Source organism: Heterodontus francisci, chromosome 24 (genome assembly GCF_036365525.1).
Source record: "Heterodontus francisci isolate sHetFra1 chromosome 24, sHetFra1.hap1, whole genome shotgun sequence".
NCBI classification, from domain to species: Eukaryota; Metazoa; Chordata; class Chondrichthyes; order Heterodontiformes; family Heterodontidae; genus Heterodontus; species Heterodontus francisci.
Window position 1 is genome coordinate 59016794 of NC_090394.1, and position 19859 is coordinate 59036652.

General features: G+C 42.0%; 2 protein-coding genes across 9 annotated transcripts in view; one reads left to right on the forward strand and one right to left on the reverse strand.

Moving 5' to 3' along the window:
• The window catches only part of cfap70 (cilia and flagella associated protein 70), a 176552-nt gene extending 171863 nt beyond the window's left edge, over positions 1-4689 (reverse strand). For all 3 annotated transcript variants that reach the window (XM_068056300.1, XM_068056299.1, XM_068056298.1), the window contains exons 1-3: positions 4538-4689; positions 2258-2390; positions 483-666 (exon numbers count right to left, since the gene is read on the reverse strand). In XM_068056300.1, coding sequence (XP_067912401.1) covers positions 483-666; positions 2258-2335 — 262 coding nt within the window. In that variant the 5' untranslated portion in view covers positions 2336-2390; positions 4538-4689. The remainder of the gene's footprint in view (positions 1-482; positions 667-2257; positions 2391-4537) is intronic.
• Positions 4690-4872: 183 nt separating this feature from the next.
• The window catches only part of LOC137383435 (bromodomain-containing protein 8-like), a 115695-nt gene continuing 100708 nt past the window's right edge, over positions 4873-19859 (forward strand). For 4 of the 6 annotated variants that reach the window (XM_068056303.1, XM_068056301.1, XM_068056304.1 and 1 more), the window contains exons 1-7: positions 4873-4947; positions 15052-15148; positions 16293-16362; positions 16990-17039; positions 17138-17260; positions 18313-18393; positions 18553-18617. In XM_068056303.1, coding sequence (XP_067912404.1) covers positions 4899-4947; positions 15052-15148; positions 16293-16362; positions 16990-17039; positions 17138-17260; positions 18313-18393; positions 18553-18617 — 535 coding nt within the window. In that variant the 5' untranslated portion in view covers positions 4873-4898. Of the gene's footprint in view, positions 4948-9435; positions 9455-9558; positions 9603-15051; positions 15149-16292; positions 16363-16989; positions 17040-17137; positions 17261-18312; positions 18394-18552; positions 18618-19859 lie in introns of those variants that run through there. The other 2 variants (XM_068056305.1, XM_068056302.1) reach the window with 2 other exon arrangements.

Here is a 19859-nt window from a genome sequence, read left to right on the forward strand (position 1 = left end):
ACTCACTTTTTAAAATATGCTAAATATATGAAAGTTAACATGACTAGCTGACCAAGATGTAGCATTGTGATTGTGTTCACAGCAAAATAAATTCAGCTCTGAATTTATGGGAGACACTGTGTAAACGTTCTCTCACACAGAACAGGACTGTTTCTATTTGACCATGTCTGCAATAATTATAAGTGCCAGTTACAGACTTAGGTATTGCTGTGGCTAAATGTCTGTCATCTGGTCCAATACCATACAACTGTATTTAAGTATTTAATATTCCTGGGTTCAGTTCTGTGGTATAATTATGTTTAACGATTGAGACTTCAGTACCATTAATAGCATTCTAAACCTTTCCCCTCATTTTCCTGAGGGGCAGGAATGGAGCTATAGCTCAGTTCTAGCATAGACCGCTATTAGTCATGTACATGAAAGTCAGGAAAGAACCATATATGTCTACTTGTGATTCAATGCTAAATAAGGCAGAAACTCACAAATTACAGGTTTATGCACCAGGTTGTCCAATCCTTGAATCCCATCGAATGTGCAGTCGAAACTGGCCGTGAAGTTGTACTCTATTTCACTTTCTGTCACCTGCAATTTCCCTGAGTCTCCAAGTTGCAAGTTATTATACTCTGCACGGACATAGGTCACTGGGTTGTCTCCTTTACTCCCTTTCTGCAAGGAGAATAGAACAGAATAGACATGGCCCATATAATTTTCTTTTAAATTGAACCCCTGATCACAAAAGCTCTGAAAGCTATATGGCATTTAAGTGTTAACTGTGAAGCCTTGTGGCAATTGTCATACAAATTAAAATTAATAATAGCTGGTTTTAGCACACTCCTGTACCCTTCCGACCTTTTTACCAATTAATTACTTCTGGATTATTTCTGGAACATTGAGACCAACACGGCTCAAGTGGCTTCCTATGCTAGCACACGTTGAGCCTCCTTATGTCCGCATGGGTAAACATTTTCTTCAAAGAACATCACCAGCTGACAGCTAACGAACCACTCAGAACCTCAATAACCTCCACGTACCCGCCTGAAATCTCGTAGCCCCTACTGGAACACGCTACACACCCTACAAACCGACGACAGCCCAACCTCTCGATGGCACACCTCCTGGTTGACTGCTAACATCACCAATCGCAACCTGGTAACTGACCCGAGTGGTGAAGTCCCAGGTTTCAACCTCTCTCAGAATATGTGGACAACCCTCAACCGCTTGAGGACGGACCAGGGAAGAATTGGCCATTTGCTCCACAAGTGGAACATGAGGACCAGCTCAAATTGTGACTGTGGCCATCCAAGTCATACCATCGCCACATATTGAACTCTTGCCCTGAGAGATCCATTCCTGGTAGCATCACAACCATTCATCCTGCATCAGCTGAAGCCATTGAATGGATTGTTAATATCGACATCGAACAATAACTGCTTCCCCAGCTATATGAATATATATACTCATTAATCTATATCATGTCACCACACTAGACACCATATCACTAGTTAACAAAATAAATGATTGTCAGGGGAGTTAAATAGTGGGTAATGCTGCATGAATGAGGGATCCTAGAATTACATTCAATCATTTCACACACACCGAGTTCCTGCTCTCATCTTTGCCACTGTACAGATGTGACAAGCATACATTTATTCTTGGGGTACTCTAACATATCTTTTACCAGCATTTACATGAGTTCAACATCCCGCTGTTGAAATAAGGGAGCGGTTTTCGCAACATAAGCATGTGTGTCAGCTGTAGCTCAGTTGGTAGCACTCTCACCTCTGAGTCAGAAGGGTGTGGATTCAGGTCCTATCCTGAACATGGGCACAAACGAAATCAAGGCTGCTGTCTTTTGGATGAAACGTTAAACAGAGGCCCTGTCTGCCCTCTAAGGTGCATGTAAAGGATCTTCTGGCACTATTTTGAACCAACATCACAAAAACAGATTATCTGATCATTATCATGCTGCTCTTCATGGGAGCTTGTGTGCAAGTTGGCTACTATGTTTCCTACATTACAGCAATGGCAGTATTTCATTAACTATAATGTACTTTGGAATGTCCTGTGGTTATGAAAGGTGCTATATAAATGCAAGTCTTTTTCGTTTTCTTTATGAAGAATCAGCTCACAAATGCGATCCCCCTTTGTTTAAGCTACAAATGCTCTAAATACATAGGTGCCTTAAAATTTCCAAATTATAAAAGCTGTTTAAAAGATTTGTCTGGGATGAAATACCACGAAGAGTGAAGCTACATACCAAGTTCCTGGCCCTCAGCACTGTGATGTTCACAGGTATTGGACTACGTGTCTTGAATTCGACTTCAGGGTTCTCCATGTGTACACCCACCTATGGGACTTATTTTACAGTTTCATTTACAGTAATGTAGAAACTGTTTTCAGAAAAACAAAAAAAATCACAAATGGCAGATAACAGAACTAAAATGCACAGAATATTTCACAATGAATGTATTTCCAATAAAAAGAACGGACACTATTGCACAATGGGTTAGCATACTGTCCTTCCACCTAGGTTTGGATCAAGTCCAGAACAACTGACGAAATTAGTGTCATCTCTCTCTGAGAGCTCTGAAGCCCGACATGACATTAGTTTAGGCAATTTCGTTCCTAGTGCTCCTGATGAGGAATCTGGCATTAGGTTGATTCAAAGAAACCATAAAGGTTACTTGTGTGGTTCAACAGAAGTCATAAAGATTAGAGGGTATTCTTTTAAAACTGGGTATTAAAGTGCTTGTGGTAGGGTAGAGATAGATTTATTCTACAGACCATGCTTTACCTCATTATTTAATGCTCAGTGCTAATACTGAGTGCTAAAATTCAGAGATATTCTACTCCCTAGCACTAACATTCTTCACATTAATAAACACAAACCAATATGGTCACTACACTTGTCATTCTAGCCTATTTTTGCAGATACTCAGTGACCACTAACAAAGTGTCTTTGTCACAGACTTATGAGCAAATTGTCTTCTTACTCTGTCAGGAAAGGTGCACAAAATGGTGCCTAAACAGGGGAGGAAACAGAGGGTAGTATTCCTTCTAATTTATTTTTCTCTTATTCCTTGCCATAGTCTATCTATGCCATCCACTGTCCTCGGCCCAAACAACAGAATGTAGATTTTCCCAGAGGATGATGAGGATCTGGAACTCAGTGCCTGAAAGTTCTGCCTAAGGCAGAAACCCTCAACTCATTCAAAAGGATATGCACCTCAAGTACTGTGATCTGCAGGGCTACAGACCAAATGCTGAAAGGTGGAATTAGAATGGGTGGATTGTTTTTTGGCCGGCACAGACACGATGGGCCAAGTGGCCTCTTTCTGTGCCTTAAACCTTCTATGGTTCTGGGCTGATAACTGGCAAGTAGCATTCGTGCCACACAAGTGCCAGGCAATGACCATCTCCAACAAGACAGAATCTAACCATCTCCCCTTGACATTCAATGGCATTACCATCGCTGAATCCCCCATTATCAACATCCTAGGGGCTACCATTGACCAGAAACTGAACTGGAATAGCCAAATAAATACCATGGCTACAAGAGCAGGTCAGATGCTAGCAATCCTGTGGCGAGTAACTCATCTCCTGACTCCCCAAAGCCTGCCCACCATCTACAAGGCACAAGTCAGGAGTGTGATGGAATACTCTCCACTTGCCTGGATAGGTGCAGCTCCAACAACACTCAAGAAACTCAACACCATCCAGGACAAAGCAGCTCGCTTGATTGGCAACCCATCCACAAACATTCACTCCCTCCACCACTGACACACAGTGGCAGCAGTATGTACCATCTACAAGATGCACTGCAACAACGCAACAAGGCTCCTTCGACAGAACCTTCCAAACCCGCAACCTCTACCAACTAGAAGGACAAGGGCAGCAAATGCATGGGGACACCACCACCTGCAAGTTACCCTCCAAGTCATACACCATCCTGACTTGGAACTATATCGCCGTTCCTTCACTGTCACTGGGTCAAGATCCTGGAACTCCCTTCCTAACAGCACTGTGGTTGTACCTATCTCACATGGACTGCAGCAGTTCAAGAAGGCAGCTCACCACCAACTTCTCAAGGGCAATTAGGGATGGGCAATAAATGCTGGCCTAGCCAGTAACACCCACATCCCACGAATGAATTAAAAAAACAAAATCCAAAGCCGGCCAGCAGGAAATGTACGAATGGGCCTAGTAGATTTTCCCTTTACTTTCATTTATTTTTAAATAGGAGAAAATCTTCACAAACATGTTGATTGTGTTTTCTGTTCAATGTTTCACTCTTTTTCAATATGATATTTGACCTGGCTCCCATCTGTCTCTCACCGTTCACCTGTAAGTTGGTCAAGATTCTACTGGACTGGCCAGTAATCATTTGTTGATGTCCCTGGGAAAAACACCCTACTAAAAAATTCACTTTATATGAAAGATCAATCTGACCCCACCCCGAAGTTTGTGCAAACCCCTGACACTGAGGCCATCACTCTCCCTCTCCACAGTTCATTTAATGCCCCGTTACCATCCATACCGGGGTTTCTCCACTGCGTCCTCCTCAATCTCACTCTAACACTCTCCCCTCGATCCACACGTCCTCCTCGCCATCTGATCGCCCAGTGTCAACCTTCCACCTCAGCTCCTGTCCCTCTCGCCTGAAAGAACCATTCGGACTTCGCGTGCCGCTGTCGCCATGGCGACGGAACGAGCAGTGCCTTGACGTCATCCTGCGCGGGTCCGCCAAACTGACTCCACTGATACACCGCGAGCAGGAGCGGCGGCGCAGCCAATGAGCGGGATCTGCAGGCGCAGCCAATGGGGCAGTGGCGGGTGCAACCAATGAATGGGCGGGAGCGGCATTGGCAACCAATGAGCGAGAGCGGCGTTATCAGACAATGAATGGGGAATGGCGTCTGCAGACAATGAGTGGGAGCGGCGTCCGCAGTGAGTGAATAGGCAGCAACGGTATCAGTCCCTCGTGATTGTTGGGTGAAAATTGGCTGCTTTGGTTTTTAGGCGTGAGGGTTGCGAAGCGCGAAATTCGTGGCCTGCCGGTTCTGGTTTCGTTGAAGGAGGGCAGCATATAAATTTGATGCTCTTATCGCATTTTCATGATTTTAGCAAGGGATGCAGCGGCTTCCTCGGTGTTGGCAATGGGACCAATCAATGTGGCTCTAATAGTTCATGGGCTGGAGATGTCAATGGCCAGACCAGAATTTATTGCCCATCCCTAATTGCTCTTGAGAAGGTGGTGTTGAGCTTCCTTGAACTGCTGCAGCCCATGTGGCATAGATACACCCACAGTGCTGTTGGGGAGGGAATTCCGGGACCTAGCGACAGTGAAGGAACCTTGATATATTTGCAAGTCAGGATGGTATTTGACTTGGAGGGGCAAATTGCCTTTTTTATAAATATCCTAGACTTGGGTGGAGGCAGCAGTATTACATAGTTGGGAGACGATACAAAACGTGGAAAATAGCTGATAATGAAGTTAGTTATAGGCTTCAGGATGAAATAGACGGAATGGTGAAATGGGCAGAAGCATGTAGATGGAGTTCAATCTGGAGAAGTGTGAAGTAGAACAAATATAGAAATTAGTAAACCATAAATGGCATGATTTTGAAAAGTGTAGATGAACAGAGAAAACTTGGTATTTATAAACAAATCCTAAAATGTGGCAGGGCAAGTTGGAAAGGTTGTTAAAAAAGCATATAAATAAGTAAAGGAATAGAATATGAAAGCAAAGAGATCGTGCTAGAAGTTTATAAATCACTAGTTAAGCCACAGCTGGAGCATTGTGCACAATTCTGGGTACCACACAGGAAAGATATAAAGGCCTGAGAAGGATACAGAGGAGGTCTACTAGAATGTTACCAGGAATGAAGGACTTGTGAGGAGAGGTTGGAAATGGTAGGACTGTTCGTCCTGGAGCAGAGAGGATTAATAGGTTGCGTAATAGAAGTTTCCAAAATCATGAGCGGTTTTGATAGAATAGAGAAAAATTATTTTCTCTGGCAAGTGGATCAATAACTAAAGGTTATAGGTTCAAAATCATTGGCAAATGATCTAGAGGGCAGATGAGAATTTTTTTAATTCAGTTATCAGAATATAGAATGCTCTACCTGAAAAGGTGATGGAAGCTGATTTTTTAAAATAATTTTAAAAGTAAGTTGGACAGACATTTGAGGATGAAAACCTTAGTCAAATAGCAGGATGTGGGAACTAAGCATGATGTGCTTGTGTTTTTGAAACAGCAAAGGGGGTGAATGGCCTCCTTCTGTGCTGTAAGTTTCTATGATTCAAGAATTCAATGTCAAATCAAGTACAGAAAGAAATAAAAATTGGATTGAGAGCCAAAAAAGACAAGTGAAAAGTATTAGCATTTTTAAAATCTCCTAGAACAATTCACAACCAAAAAGAGATTCCATATTTATATAATTACATAGAGTATACAGCACAGAAACAGTCTGTTCAGCCAAACTAGTCTTTGCTGCTCCACTTGAGCTGCCTCCCATCTTTCCCAGTTTAATGCTCTATTCTCTTCTCCCTCATCTGCTTATCTAGCCTCCCTTGAAATAGCATCTATATTATTCACCTCCACCTCTCCCAGTGATAGTTCCACATTCTCACTGCTCTGAATTTCTTAATTGATTTCTTGTTGACTATCTTATATTGATGGCCTCAAGTTTTGCTCTTCCCCACAAGTGGAAACACTCTGTCTATTCCAACAAAACCTCTGTTAAGTCAAATAAAGCTTTTTATTTTCTGGGCAAGAGTGGTTCATTGAAGAAATTAAGAATTAGCATGTTAAAAGAGTATTTATGGTGTTAATTACTAGGCCTAACTTTGTGTTGAGTTTAATGGGTAGTTAACGTGCAAATGCAAGAAGTTGATGAAAATCATGTTAACCACAGGATGCTAACAGTGGAGAGATGTAAATTGGCCAGTAACTTGTCGTAATTTGCAAATGTCTGTTCTTCACTACAAATTGCAGGTCTATTTACAGTAACTGCACATATTCAGATGCCATTACTTATTCAGCAAGGTTTGGCCCTTATATGATCAGAGAATGGTTTCAGCACAGATGGAGGCCATTCAGCCCATCATGTCCATGCATCTCTCTGCAGGAGCAATTTAGCTGGTTCCATTCCCTGGCCCTTTCCCTGTAGTTCTGCTTTTTTTTTCCCCTTCAGGTGCTTATCCAATTACTTTTTGAAAACCACTATTGAATCTGCCTTCATCACCCTTTTGGGCTGTGCGTTCCAGATTGTAACCACTCGCTGCATAAAACAAGTTCTTCCTCATGTCACCTTTGGTTCTTTTGCAAATCATTTTAAATGTGTCTTCTGGTTCTCAACCCTTCTGCCAAGAGGAACAGGTTCTCTGTATCTACTCTGCCTAGACCCCTCATGATTTTGAAAGCCTCTATCAAATCTCTTAATCTTGTCTAAGGAGAACAACCCCAGTTTCTCCAATCGCCACATAAAGTCACTCATCCCTGAAACCATTCTCGTAAATCTTTTCTGTACCCGGTCAACTTGGTAGTACTCAGCTGGTAGCACTTGCCTCAGCCACAAGGTTTTGGGTTCAAGTCCACTCCAGGGCTTGAGCACAAAATCAAGGTTGACACTCCTGTCCTTCAGGTGAGATGTTAAACTCTCAGGAGGTTGTAAAAGATCCCGTGGCATATCTTGAAGAAGAGCAAGGGTGTTATTCCTGGTGTCCTAACCTATATTTATCCCTCAATCAACACCACAAAAAATCAGATTCTTTGGTCATTGTTGTGATGCTGTTTGTGGGAGCTTGCGGTGTTTCCTAAATTACAATGGTGACTACAGTTCAAAAGTACTTAATTGGTTGTAAGGTGCTTTGAAATGTCCAGTAGTCATGAAAAACACTACGTTAAAGCAAGTTTGTCTTTTTTCTCTTTAAAGCCTTTACATCCTTCCTAAAGTGCAGTACCCAGAAATGGACACAATACTCCAGCTGAGGCCGAAGCAGTGTTTTATAAATGTTCATCATAACTTCCATGCTTTTGTCTTCTCTGTCTCCATTTAGAAAACTCAGGATCTCATATGCCTTTTTAACCACTTTTTCAATCTGCCCTGCCACCTTCAACGATTTGTACCCTTTATTTTATATTGTCTCTTTTCATTCTTCCTAGCAAAACCTATCATTTCACATTGCTTTAAATTGCATCCACCCATTCCACCAGCCTGTCCACGTTCTCTTGAAGCCTATCACTATTCTCCTCAGTTCACTATCTCGTTATATTTTCCACTTAACAGTAAACAACGTATATACTTGCGGGAAGTAACCAGTCTATAATCCACAGAAAAACGCGGGCTAATAAATGTTAGTATTGTGCTCAGTCCCAGCATCACCAGATCACCAGTCCAGATATACGACATCTACAGGATCCCCATTATCCACTTTGCTTGTTACATCTTCGAAGAACTCTAGCAAATTAGTCAAACACGATTTACCTTTCATAAAACCATGCTGACTTTTTGACTTTCTAAATTTCCTGTTATTACTTCCTTAATAATGGATTCTAACAATTTCCCAATGTCAGATGTTAAACTAACTAGTCTATAGTTTCCTACTTTCTGCCTCCCTCACTTTTTGAATATTAGCATTTTTCCAATCCACTGGAATCTTCCCCGCATCCAGGGAATTTTGGAATATTATAAGCAATGGATCCACTATCTCCACTGCCACTTCCTTTAAGACTCCAAGATGTAGGCCATCAGGCCCTCGGGACTTATCTGCCTTCAATCCCAATAGTTTGCTCAGTACTTTTATTCCTTGGGCGGCGCAGTGGTTAGCACCGCAGCCTCACAGCTCCAGTGACCCGGGTTCAATTCTGGGTACTGCCTGTGTGGAGTTTGCAAGTTCTCCCTGTGTCTGCGTGGGTTTTCTCCGGGTGCTCCGGTTTCCTCCCACAGCCAAAAGACTTGCAGGTTGGTAGGTAAATTGGCCATTATAAATTGCCCCTAGTAGGTGGCAGGGAAATATAGGGACAGGTGGGGATGTGGTAGGAATATGGGATTAGTGTAGGATTAGTATAAATGGGTGGTTGATGGTCGGCACAGACTCGGTGGGCCGAAGGGCCTGTTTCAGTGCTGTATCTCTAAACTAAACTAAAAAACTAAACTAAACATCACCCTCAGCACAACAAATTATTCCTCAATAATAACAAAAGCAAAATAGTGCAGATGTTGGAAATCTGAAAGAAAAACAGGAAATGCTCAACAGGTCTGGCAGCATCTTTGGAGAGAGAAGTAGAGATAACGTTTCAGGCCAGTGACCCTTCATCAGAACCCTGATTATTCCTCATCCATGTTCTGGGGCTGATGTCTGCTAACAGGGTACAGCCAATGGAATTCGCTGCCATATGACATAGAGGACCTACACTTTCTGTGTAGATGTTTTAAAACGAAAAACCTCAGTAAGCGATATAAATTCTTAACTGAGGGAATCTTAATGCGCAGCGTTTGAAGTTTATAAAATGTTGGGATACGAGTCTTAACCGTCCCGGGGGGGTGAGAGGTCGTGGCGCGCAATGTTTGCTGGGATGATGGCGACCGGGACTGGCAGTGAGTAGTTGGAAGGAAAAAATGTTGTGAAGAAAGGGATCAAGATCAGTATGAGCTTCTAAAATAAAGAGCGAGGCTGGTTGAAGGTCTAAGAGAAGCGCTAGCCGGAGTGGTACGAAAGCATGAAATGTTAGCAGCGCGCAGCGGTTTTGACCGCCTGATTGGGCCCTGTTTTCATTTTGATCACAACGCCCATATGATTCCTGATCATTTTTGCATGTTCAGCCCAACGTTGTATTGATTCTGCACCGATCGTTTGTCTAGCGGTTAAGGAGCATAAACCAACCTGAAATTTTTAATCCTTGAGACGTCGGTGTTGATGACAAGACCGTGTTTATTGCCCACCCCTTGCTTCCCTGTGAAGGTTTTTAGTGGGTCCCCTCCTTGAACCGTTGTAATTTGTTCTGTAGCGGTTTGGTACAACTGAGTGGCTCGCTAGTCAACCACTTTGGTGTACCACATACAGCCAAAATCGGGAAAGGACGTCAGACCTCCTTTCTTGAACGGCATTAGCAAACCTGTTTTTTTGCGACCTGTTTAGTCGTCACTTTTATTGATACCATCTTTTTATTTCCATTATTTAAATGTGAAATCAACGAAAGCAACGTAGAGGGGCATCTGTTGTTCACGGCATTTCTCCTGTAGCTGGCGAAGGGAGAACAGCATGTCAATGGTGGATCTCTGCTCGAAAGCCACACTGTGCCTCAGGGTAGACATGCTCAGCCAGCTTCTGGAGCCTGTTTAAAGCGACTCGAGTGAAGACTTTCCCCACTGTGCTGAGCAGGGAGATTCCATGGTAGTTGTTGCAGTCACCCCGGTCACCCTTGCTCTTATAGAGGGTGATAATATCGGTATCACACATGTCCTGTGGTACTGCTCCCTCGTCCCAGCACAGGCAAAGCAGTTCGTAGAGTGCTGTAAGTATAGCAGGCTTGGCACTCTTGATTATTTCAGGGGTAATACCATCCTTCCCAGGGGCTTTTCCGCTGGCTAGTGAATCAATGGCATCACTGAGTTCCGATTTTGTTGGCTATACGTCCAGTTCACCCATGACTGGTAGAGGCTGGGCTGCGTTGAGGGCGGTCTCAGTGACAACATTTTCCCTGGAGTACAGTTATAGGTAGTGCTCCACCCAGCGGTCCATTTGCTTGCGCTGGTCAGTGGTTGTGTCCCCTGATTTAGATTTGAGGGGGGTGATCTTCTTGATGGTTGGCCCAAAAGCTCTCTTAATGCCATCATACATCCCTCTGATGTTTCCGGTGTCGGAAGCCAGTTGCATATGACTGCATAGGTGTTGCCAATAGTCATTTTCGCAGCGCCTGGCTGTTCTTTGTGCAGCGCCTCTGGCTGCTTTAAGTGCTACGGATGTTAACTCGCTGGGGGCTTGTAGTTCAACAGTGCAATGCGCTTAGCGGCTATGACAGGTTCCGTCTCTTCAAAGTAAGATTGAAACCAGTCTGCATTCTGCTTCACACGTTTGCCATCGGTGGTCATAGCTGAATCATAGGTGGCATCTCTGATGTGGGCCCACTTGGTCTCTGCATCCCCTGTAGGAGTGTTTGAAGGGCTTTTTCAAGTGAATTTAGAAACGTATTTAACACCTGTGGATGTGAAATTCTGCTAGTGTTGATGCGCGGGCGGCCCTTCTGCTTGGAGTGATGCAGCTTCTTTGGTTTGAGTCTAACCTTGCTGCACACCAGGGAGTAGTCAGTGTCGCAGTCTGCACTGTGGAAACTGCGTGTGATTTGAACGCTGTTTAAAGAGGCTCGCCTTGTGACGATGAGGTCCAGCTGGTGCCAACGACGTGAACTTGGGTGCGTCCAAGAAACCTGGTGACAGGGTTTAGTGTGTAAAAACGAGTTGGTGATGCATAGGTTATGATAGGTACACAACTCAAGCAGTCTCTGTCCATTCTCATTCATCCTTCCATAGCGCCCAAGGCAGGAGGGCCATGAGTCCTGGTCGGCCCCAACCCTGGCATTGAAGACCCCAGCAGGAACAGATGTTCGGTATTGGGGATGCTACTAATGATATTATGGAGTTCCTCGTAGAACTGGTCTTTAGCTTCAGGTGGGGAGCAGAGTGTTGGAGCATAGATGCTGAGTAGGTGTACTTCATTGATCTCACTAAAGCCTTTGACCTCGTCAGCAGACGTGGTCTCTTCAGACTACTAGAAAAGATTGGATGTCCACCAAAGCTACTAAATATCATCACCTCATTCCATGACAATATGAAAGACACAATTCAGCATAGCGGCGCCTCATTAGACCCACAGCTACAGCGACCCGGGTTCAATTCCGGATACTGCCTGTGTGGAGTTTGCAAGTTCTCCCTGTGTCTGCGTGGGTTTCCTCCGGGTGCTCCGGTTTCCTCCCACATGCCAAAGACTTGCAGGTTGATAGGTAAATTGGCCATTAGAAATTGCCCCTAGTATAGGTAGGTGGTAGGGGAATATAGGGACAGGTAGGGATGTGGTAGGAATATGGAATTAGTGTAGGATTAGTATAAACGGGTGGTTGATGGTCGGCACAGACTCGGTGGGCTGAAGGGCCTGTTTCAGTGCTGTATCTCTAAACTAGACCCCTTTCCTATCCTGAGTGGCGTGAAACAGGGCTGTGTTCTCGCACCTACACTGTTTGGGATCTTCTCCCTGCTGCTCTCACATGCGTTCAGGTCTTCAGAAGAAGGAATTTTCCTCCACAAAAGATCAGGTGGCAGGTTGTTCAACCTTGCCAGTCTAAGAGCGAAGACCAAAGTACGGAAAGTCCTCATCAAGGAACTCCTCTTTGCTGACATTGCTGCATTAACATCTCACAATGAAGAGTGTCTGCAGAGTCTCATCGACAGGTTTGCGGCTGCCTGCAACGAATTTGGCCGAACCATCAGCCTCAAGAAAACGAACATCATGGGACAGGACGTCAGAAATGCTCCATCCATCAATATCAGCGACCACGTGGTTCAAGAGTTCACCTACCTAGGCTCAACTATCACCAGTAACCTGTCTCTCGATGCAGAAATCAACAAGTGCATGGGAAAGGCTTCCACTGCTATGTCCAGACTGGCCAAGAGAGTGTGGGAAAATGGCGCACTGACACGGAACACAAAAGTCTGAGTGTATCAGGCCTGTGTCCTCAGTACCTTGCTCTACGGCAACGAGGCCTGGACAACGTACGTCAGCCAAGAGCGACGTCTCAATTCATTCCATCTTCGCTGCCTCCGGAGAATCCTTGGCATTAGGTAGCAGGACCGTATCTCCAACACAGAAGTCCTCGTGGTGGCCAACATCCCCAGCATATACACCCTACTGAGCCAGCGGCGCTTGAGATGGCTTGGCCATGTGAGCCGCATGGAAGATGGCAGGATCCCCAAGGACACATTGTACAGTGAGCTCGTCACTGGTATCAGACCCACCGGCCGTCCATGTCTCCGCTTTAAAGACGTCTGCAAACGCGACATGAAGTCCTGTGACATTGATCACAAGTCGTGGGAGTCAGTTGCCAGTAATCGTCAAAAGCTGGCAGGCAACCATAAAGGCGGGGCTACAGTGTGGTGAGTCAAAGAGACTTAGCAGTTGGCAGGAAAAGAGACAGAAGCGCAAGGGGAGAGCCAACTGTGTAACAGCCCCGACAACCAATTTTATCTGCAGCACCGTTGGAAGAGTCTGTCACTCTAGAATTGGCCTTTATAGCCACTCCAGGTGCTGCTTCACAAACCACTGACCCACCTCCAGGCGCTTACCCATTGTCTCTCGAGACAAGGAGGCCAAAGAAGAAGATTAAAATGTGCACTCCGCGTTATTAGTCCATGTATTGAAAATTTGTATTGATTACAAAGCCAGCAAGATGACTAGTATATAACCATTATGCTCCCGTACTGCATCCAAATTATGGGTTGTATTTGAGTTGCTGCAGTCCAACAAGTCCTGCTCTCAATCACATGTATACAGTAACAAGTCCCAGGCTAGATATATTATAAGCAGATGCAAAGTAAAGCTCTCTCCAATTATGATGAAACAGGAAAAAGAGGCTTATGATAAACGTTGGTTTCATTATTCAGCAGAGAAACAAGTTGAGTGCAGAAAGTGGAGCGCATAACTGAAAAAGGAAATGAGGGGCAAAGAGAACGTATGAGAATCGATTAGTGGATAATATAAAATAGAACATGAAAATTTTTTTTATCGACATAAAGAATAAAAGGATAGTTGGGTGGGACCAAAAAGGAGATTTTGTGGAGGCAGAAGATATGGCTGGGATACTGAATTAGTATTTTGCATTTGCCTTCAAGAAGAACTGCCTGTGTCACAGTAAAGGAGGAGGTAGTTGACCAATGAATGGGATAAAAATAGAGGAGATACTTAAAAGGCCAGCAATGCTCAAACTAGAAAAGGTGCCTGGTCTGGTGTCCCCTTTCAACTTTTCTTAAATCGCTGGCCATCCCCAATGCTGATAAATCGGCATCCCTGATGATAATACAGGCATTATGCTGAGTATTATAAAACATTCTACTCACTCTGAGTCGTGTCATTGGATGTTATTTGGTATAAAGTAATGGAGAGTGACATATTTAAGTGAGGAGCACCATTTTATATATTTTTGATTTGTGGGCAGCATTATTGAAGCTCATTTTATTTTTAATTACTGTTGAAAATGTTTTCATGCCAATTATTGCAGTTCAGTAGCAACACTTTTCCATCATTCTGTCCCTACATATGCTGCTATTTCGACTCCTCAGCCACCTTTTTTTAATGCATCTTGTGACAGGAGAGACAACGGAGAGGTTGGGAGGTGCACTTAATACAGAGAGTGGCAGAGAACATGTGCAATTGGCAAACAAAGAATCACATGCAGAGATAACAGTGAAACAATATGTGAGCCCTGTAAAGAGGTGGGGATAGAAGGAGATGAAGAATGGAAGGGGAAGACAGAAAAATAATTTGAGAGTTGAAGACAAGCAGCAACAACCTGTTCTACTCAAGTCTGTGAGCGACATCAAGGAAAATCAATTTGCATTATATTATTAGTGATATTTTGGGCAATATATCTAAAAGTTTAAATAATATTGCTATGATGGTGAATCTGGATGTTGCAGTTAATCATCATTTCTGCAGTATATTTTTCTTGGTAAATATAAATTTGGTCTTGCAACATTCTTAAACTTTCTTTTCAGGGCACCTGCTGTACTGTTGTAGCCACCATTAAACTGGTATATACATTCCCCACCCAGTGGAACTATTATGTTTCTTTACTGTGTTGGTTTGTACTTGCATCTGTACTAGTTAATTTAAGCCTAACTATTCAAGCCATAATTTAAAAATATTAGTATTGTTGCAGTACCAGAATGTGATTAGTAATTTGCTATGAATTTGGGAATGATGCTACCTCAATGTCATCCTGTTTTATCCCTCCTGACAGCTGATAACTTTGGAGTCTCTATCTTTTTCCTTTCAAAGAGCACAAATTGCTGAGTACTGGGCCTACTGAACCATGGTCGATCCGCGAGAAACTATGTTTGGCATCTTCAGTGATGCGGAGTGGAGACCAAAACTGGTAGGTGACGCTACTAACTGCAACTTTTAATGGTGTAAGTTTTGCTTAACTGCTTCACATCACCATCTGATGAAAAACTTTATTTATATGTAAAAGAAATCTATCTTGAATATTCCTTAGGAGATTCAGAAGGCAGCTAAACATGAAATGTTGCAGTCATGGTTGGGAAAAATATTGAATATTTAAACTTGAAAGAGCCAGTTTCAGTGTACCAAAATCAACCATTTAGTGCGCACAAAATCATTTTGAGTTTATATGAAAAGAATGTTGTAGATTTATGCATTGAGATGATCTTGTAGAGGAGAAAAATGAGACGAATCAAACTGGCCTGGAGTGAAATTAGGTCTGGAAAATAAAGTTTAAATGGGGGAGGGCACAAAAATTGTTTTAAGGGCCATCATAGTTATCATCTTCGTTATCTCTTTTTATAACATTAAAATTAGATAATTATACTGACACTTTTTCTTGGGATGTTTATTAGAAGCAGGATGACAGTAGATATTTTGTGTACAAATGAGGAGAGGAGGCAGCCGATTCCCTAATAAATGGGATTGAAAAATCAAAGAATGTACTTAGCCACCATTCTACTCTCCTGGTGTACCGCATCATTAGTAGAAACCTTCCTGCAGGTTGCCGTGCTCAGTAAACAATTTTGAGGATTAGACTCGGTTCTTGGTTCCCTGAGTTTGAATCTGCCCCAGACTGAGATGAAAGACATCTCTGTCTGCCTGTTGAAAGCCTCTTGAATAGAATGGATTTAAGAAGTTTCAGGCCAGCTTGAAATGTGCATGGCCCACTAAATTGGTAAACTCACTCTGAGAAACCAAGAAAATCCTACATCCTACACAATGATGTAATAGTTGATGCTGTACTGAAGTTGCATATGAAGCATACAACTGGAACAGAGAAGGGACATTACTTTTTAATTTAACCTGTGCAATACTTGATCAAGAATTTCTTGGTTCTGAGGACGGTTGCCTGTTCGAATCATTAACATTCCTACTTTAAGCACCAACATTTTTTTTAAAAGCAATTTCAAGGTTCTTGGATGGTAATTTGAAAGTGCTGATAGCTCTGATTTTTTTAAGTATACTGCAGATTATTAATTTGAAGCCTACAATGATTTGTCTGTGTACCCTTGCAGGGTATCGGTTAGCAGGGCAATCAAGCCTTTTGCAGAACATGGGCGCCCACCAGATTGGTTTTCACAAAAAGTAAGAGTTCAATTTTTGCCAGCTTAATGAAGGGAGAAATCTGTTAATAAACATAATGTTTGGTGTTTGGCAAAGTTTATTTAGTTTCTTCTCTTGGGTGTCTCTGTGTTGTGCCTGTGACTTCTGTGTCGATTTGCTAATTCTTTGTGGTGGTTGTGTTTTCTGCCTCTTGATTGGTGAGAAAATCAATTACAAATTAGAAAATAACAAATCGGATTGCAAAAAATAACATCACTTTATATTTAAAAGAAAATAATTTAAACTCCACCAATTCTGCTCCACCCCCATTGTCTCAAGCTGAAACAGACCATCACCTTCTCGAGGGCTATGAGGGATGGGCAATAAATGCTTGCCTTGCCAGTGATGGCCACATCCCATGAACACATTTTAAAAACAGACTTTGCAGTTGGAGTCCTATTTGACCTCAAGTTGAGTTATGATCCCATACACTGTCCATCACAGAGCGCCTATGCCCACCTCTAACATCACCCTCCTTGACCTCTGCCTCAGTCAATCTGCCACTGCGACACTCATCCATGCCTATGATTGGTTTGCTGTGTCTAGATTTTCATGGTGTACATTCAACTTTTCTCAGATCTTGTACTTGTTTACGTTCTTTTTATATAGCATTGTGCATCACAATATTCCGAACTATTGGAGACAACAGAGACTCCCAAGTAAGTGTTTACCCCAAATCTGTATGTACATCAGTAAATAAAATCTTGCTAAAATGTAATGGTCCTTTATTGCAATGACCCCATCAATCTCATCGCAGACGGAAGCGTGGAGAGAAAGGAGAAGTTGTGGAAACTGTGGAGGATGTAATTGTTCGTAAGCTCACTGCTGAGCGAATTGATGAGTTGAAGAAACTTATTAAAGAGTCTCAGGAGAAATACAGGTCAGGACTTCACAAATTAGTCAATTTATTTATATACATAAATTGAATAATTACAACTATCAAAAGGGGGAAAAATAAGTTTTTTTTTTTTGCTTTTACCACCTTTGGTCATGTCATCCTTCACCTTAATCATAGATATTGAGTCTTGTTGCAGAAGTCACCACAGTTATTTTTCTTCTGTCATTAGTAGATTTCTTCTTTTGTCAGTGCTGAAAGAGGTAATCTCCAACTCGGATAATTAGCTGGTCCAAAGCCCACAGGCTTTTAATGGGGGTATTCTTTTCTCTTTTAGAACGTTATCCTTTGATTATATATTCCTTTCCATGTAAAACAGACTTTTACTTTTAACTGTTTTATTTCCCTTTTATTCCCCATTTAAACAGTTGTTTCATGTCCCTTGATTCTTGTTTAATGCTTCTGTTTATTGTTCCTTAATTATTTTTGGATCATCATTCTCATTCCAGGAACTTCTTGTGTTTGCTTCACATTTTCTTGTCTGTATTAACTATCTAAATATAACATCTAGTCCATAAAATGATTATTCACCTGGAATGGCGAAAAACCATAAACACCTTAAGACTTTGTAAAAGGCTTAACATTTTAAATTGTTGAAAGACCTGTTGCAAAATATTTAAAAGCCCTCATGTTTAAACTTCTATTCACTGTTTATGGCATTTTAACCTGTGCAGGTAATTAGCAGATATATATAGTATGGGTCCATTTTGTTCAGGTATTTTAAAGTAATAGTTTCATGCCGTGATTGTGTTAGTTGGATATGTTCATCAGGTTGCCTTCAGCTACTGCTGTTGCAGAAACTCGAGGTCTGTCCATCTTACCGTGCATTGTATTTCACACCTAAAATAAGTTTTCTATGTCTTTGTAAATTGCAATGCTGAAGTATTTTCCAGTTGTTGGGGTTCCTGCCGTTGGGCATTGTAAGCAGTGATAGTTGATAACTAATAGTTATGTAAAGTTAAGTGTCAGTACTAACCACTAATGAGCTTCAAACTTGAAACAAACTTTTAATTCATATTTAAATTTGGATTCCATAGAAAGGTCAAGAGAGAAGCAGAGCTAATCCAAGCTGGACACATAGATAGTAAACTTCAGGAAACTTGGAATGATAATGTTGCGTAAGTATAGAAAGTATGAAATGAAGAGTGAGTATTAGTTTTATTATCTAATAGTTAAACCAAAGTCAGAATGTTTGCATTTTATATGTGAAGATCTCCCACGTGAATTATAGTTGTTTCATAAAACTGAGATCTTCGCTTTTTTCCCTTTTATTATAGAAAGAAGAAACAGGAGGAAGAAGAGGCTGAAATGAAGAGGCGTGCAACAGAAAGTGCTTTTCAGGGTACGAGTTGTTTATGAATACAAATGGTATTCCATGGTTTATTGCACAAGTATCAATTATATGTCAAAGTTGCATCATATCAAAATTTTAAGAATCATGTGTATCTGTGTACATGTTTTTGTAGCATTTTTTATGTCAACTTTTTCCAACATAAATATCCTGTTCATAATAGAAAACACCTATCTAAACTCATCACTTTGTGCAGTCTGGTCACTGGATTCCCAAAATTCTCAAAATGCATTCTGAAATTTTTTTTCATCTGATTTTGTTTTTCCCTCAGTAATTGAAATTTCTAATGTCTAAAATAAGGGTGTAATTCAAATCAAACATGTAAATAGTTATATATTTCTCAGCAGCTTGACTAAATTGTTCCATTGTCTTTTATTGCCTTCATTAATATTTTTTACTTGAAATTTACAAAGATGCTACTAGGCATGCGAGGCTTTAGTTATAAGGAGAGATTTGAGAAACTGCAGTTCTTATTAGAATGAAGAAGGTTGAGGCGAGTTCAACCTCCACTCCAGGATTTGAGCACATAATCTTGGCTAACACTTCAATGCAGTACTGTAGGAGTGGGACTGCATTTTGTCAGAGATACTGACTTTCAGCTGAAACAGTAAACTGAGGCCCGATAAGTCTATTCGGATAGATGTAAAAAAAATCATAGCACTATTCCAGGAAAAACCGGGAGTTCTCCTGATATGTTGGTCAACACTTGCCAAATAGATGGTTAATTTGCTTCCACCCTTTGTCAAAGAGGATGGAAAGTGTCAGGACACAATTGGGAAGAGAAGCTTTGGTGAAAGCAGGTTCTCAAACCAGGATAGGGTGCTTGGTGCAGTTATCGAGGGTGCAAGGATGACGCCAGAGCTACAGGATATAAATGCATTATATCTCTGAAGTTCGCGTTGCAGTACTTGGAATACAATTTTTAGTTTAGTTCAGTTCAGTTCATCTCAAACTGAGCTTTGGGAAGCAATTGAAGCTTCAGCCTTTTCAACTTGGAGAGTCACCCCACCCGATGCATAGATTACAGGATAGACATTAGGAGTGGAACCACAGCCTTTCGCCATCCCAAGGTTATTGAGGATATTTGCCCTGATTCAATTGAGATCAGCTAAGTTAGCACAGAGCAGGGATAAAACCTTGGACTTTACTGGTCTGTACAACTTGGTCACCCATTATAACTACCAGCTGACAGATCTTTGGTTGTAGATGCTTTTGAATGTATATTTCACAGTT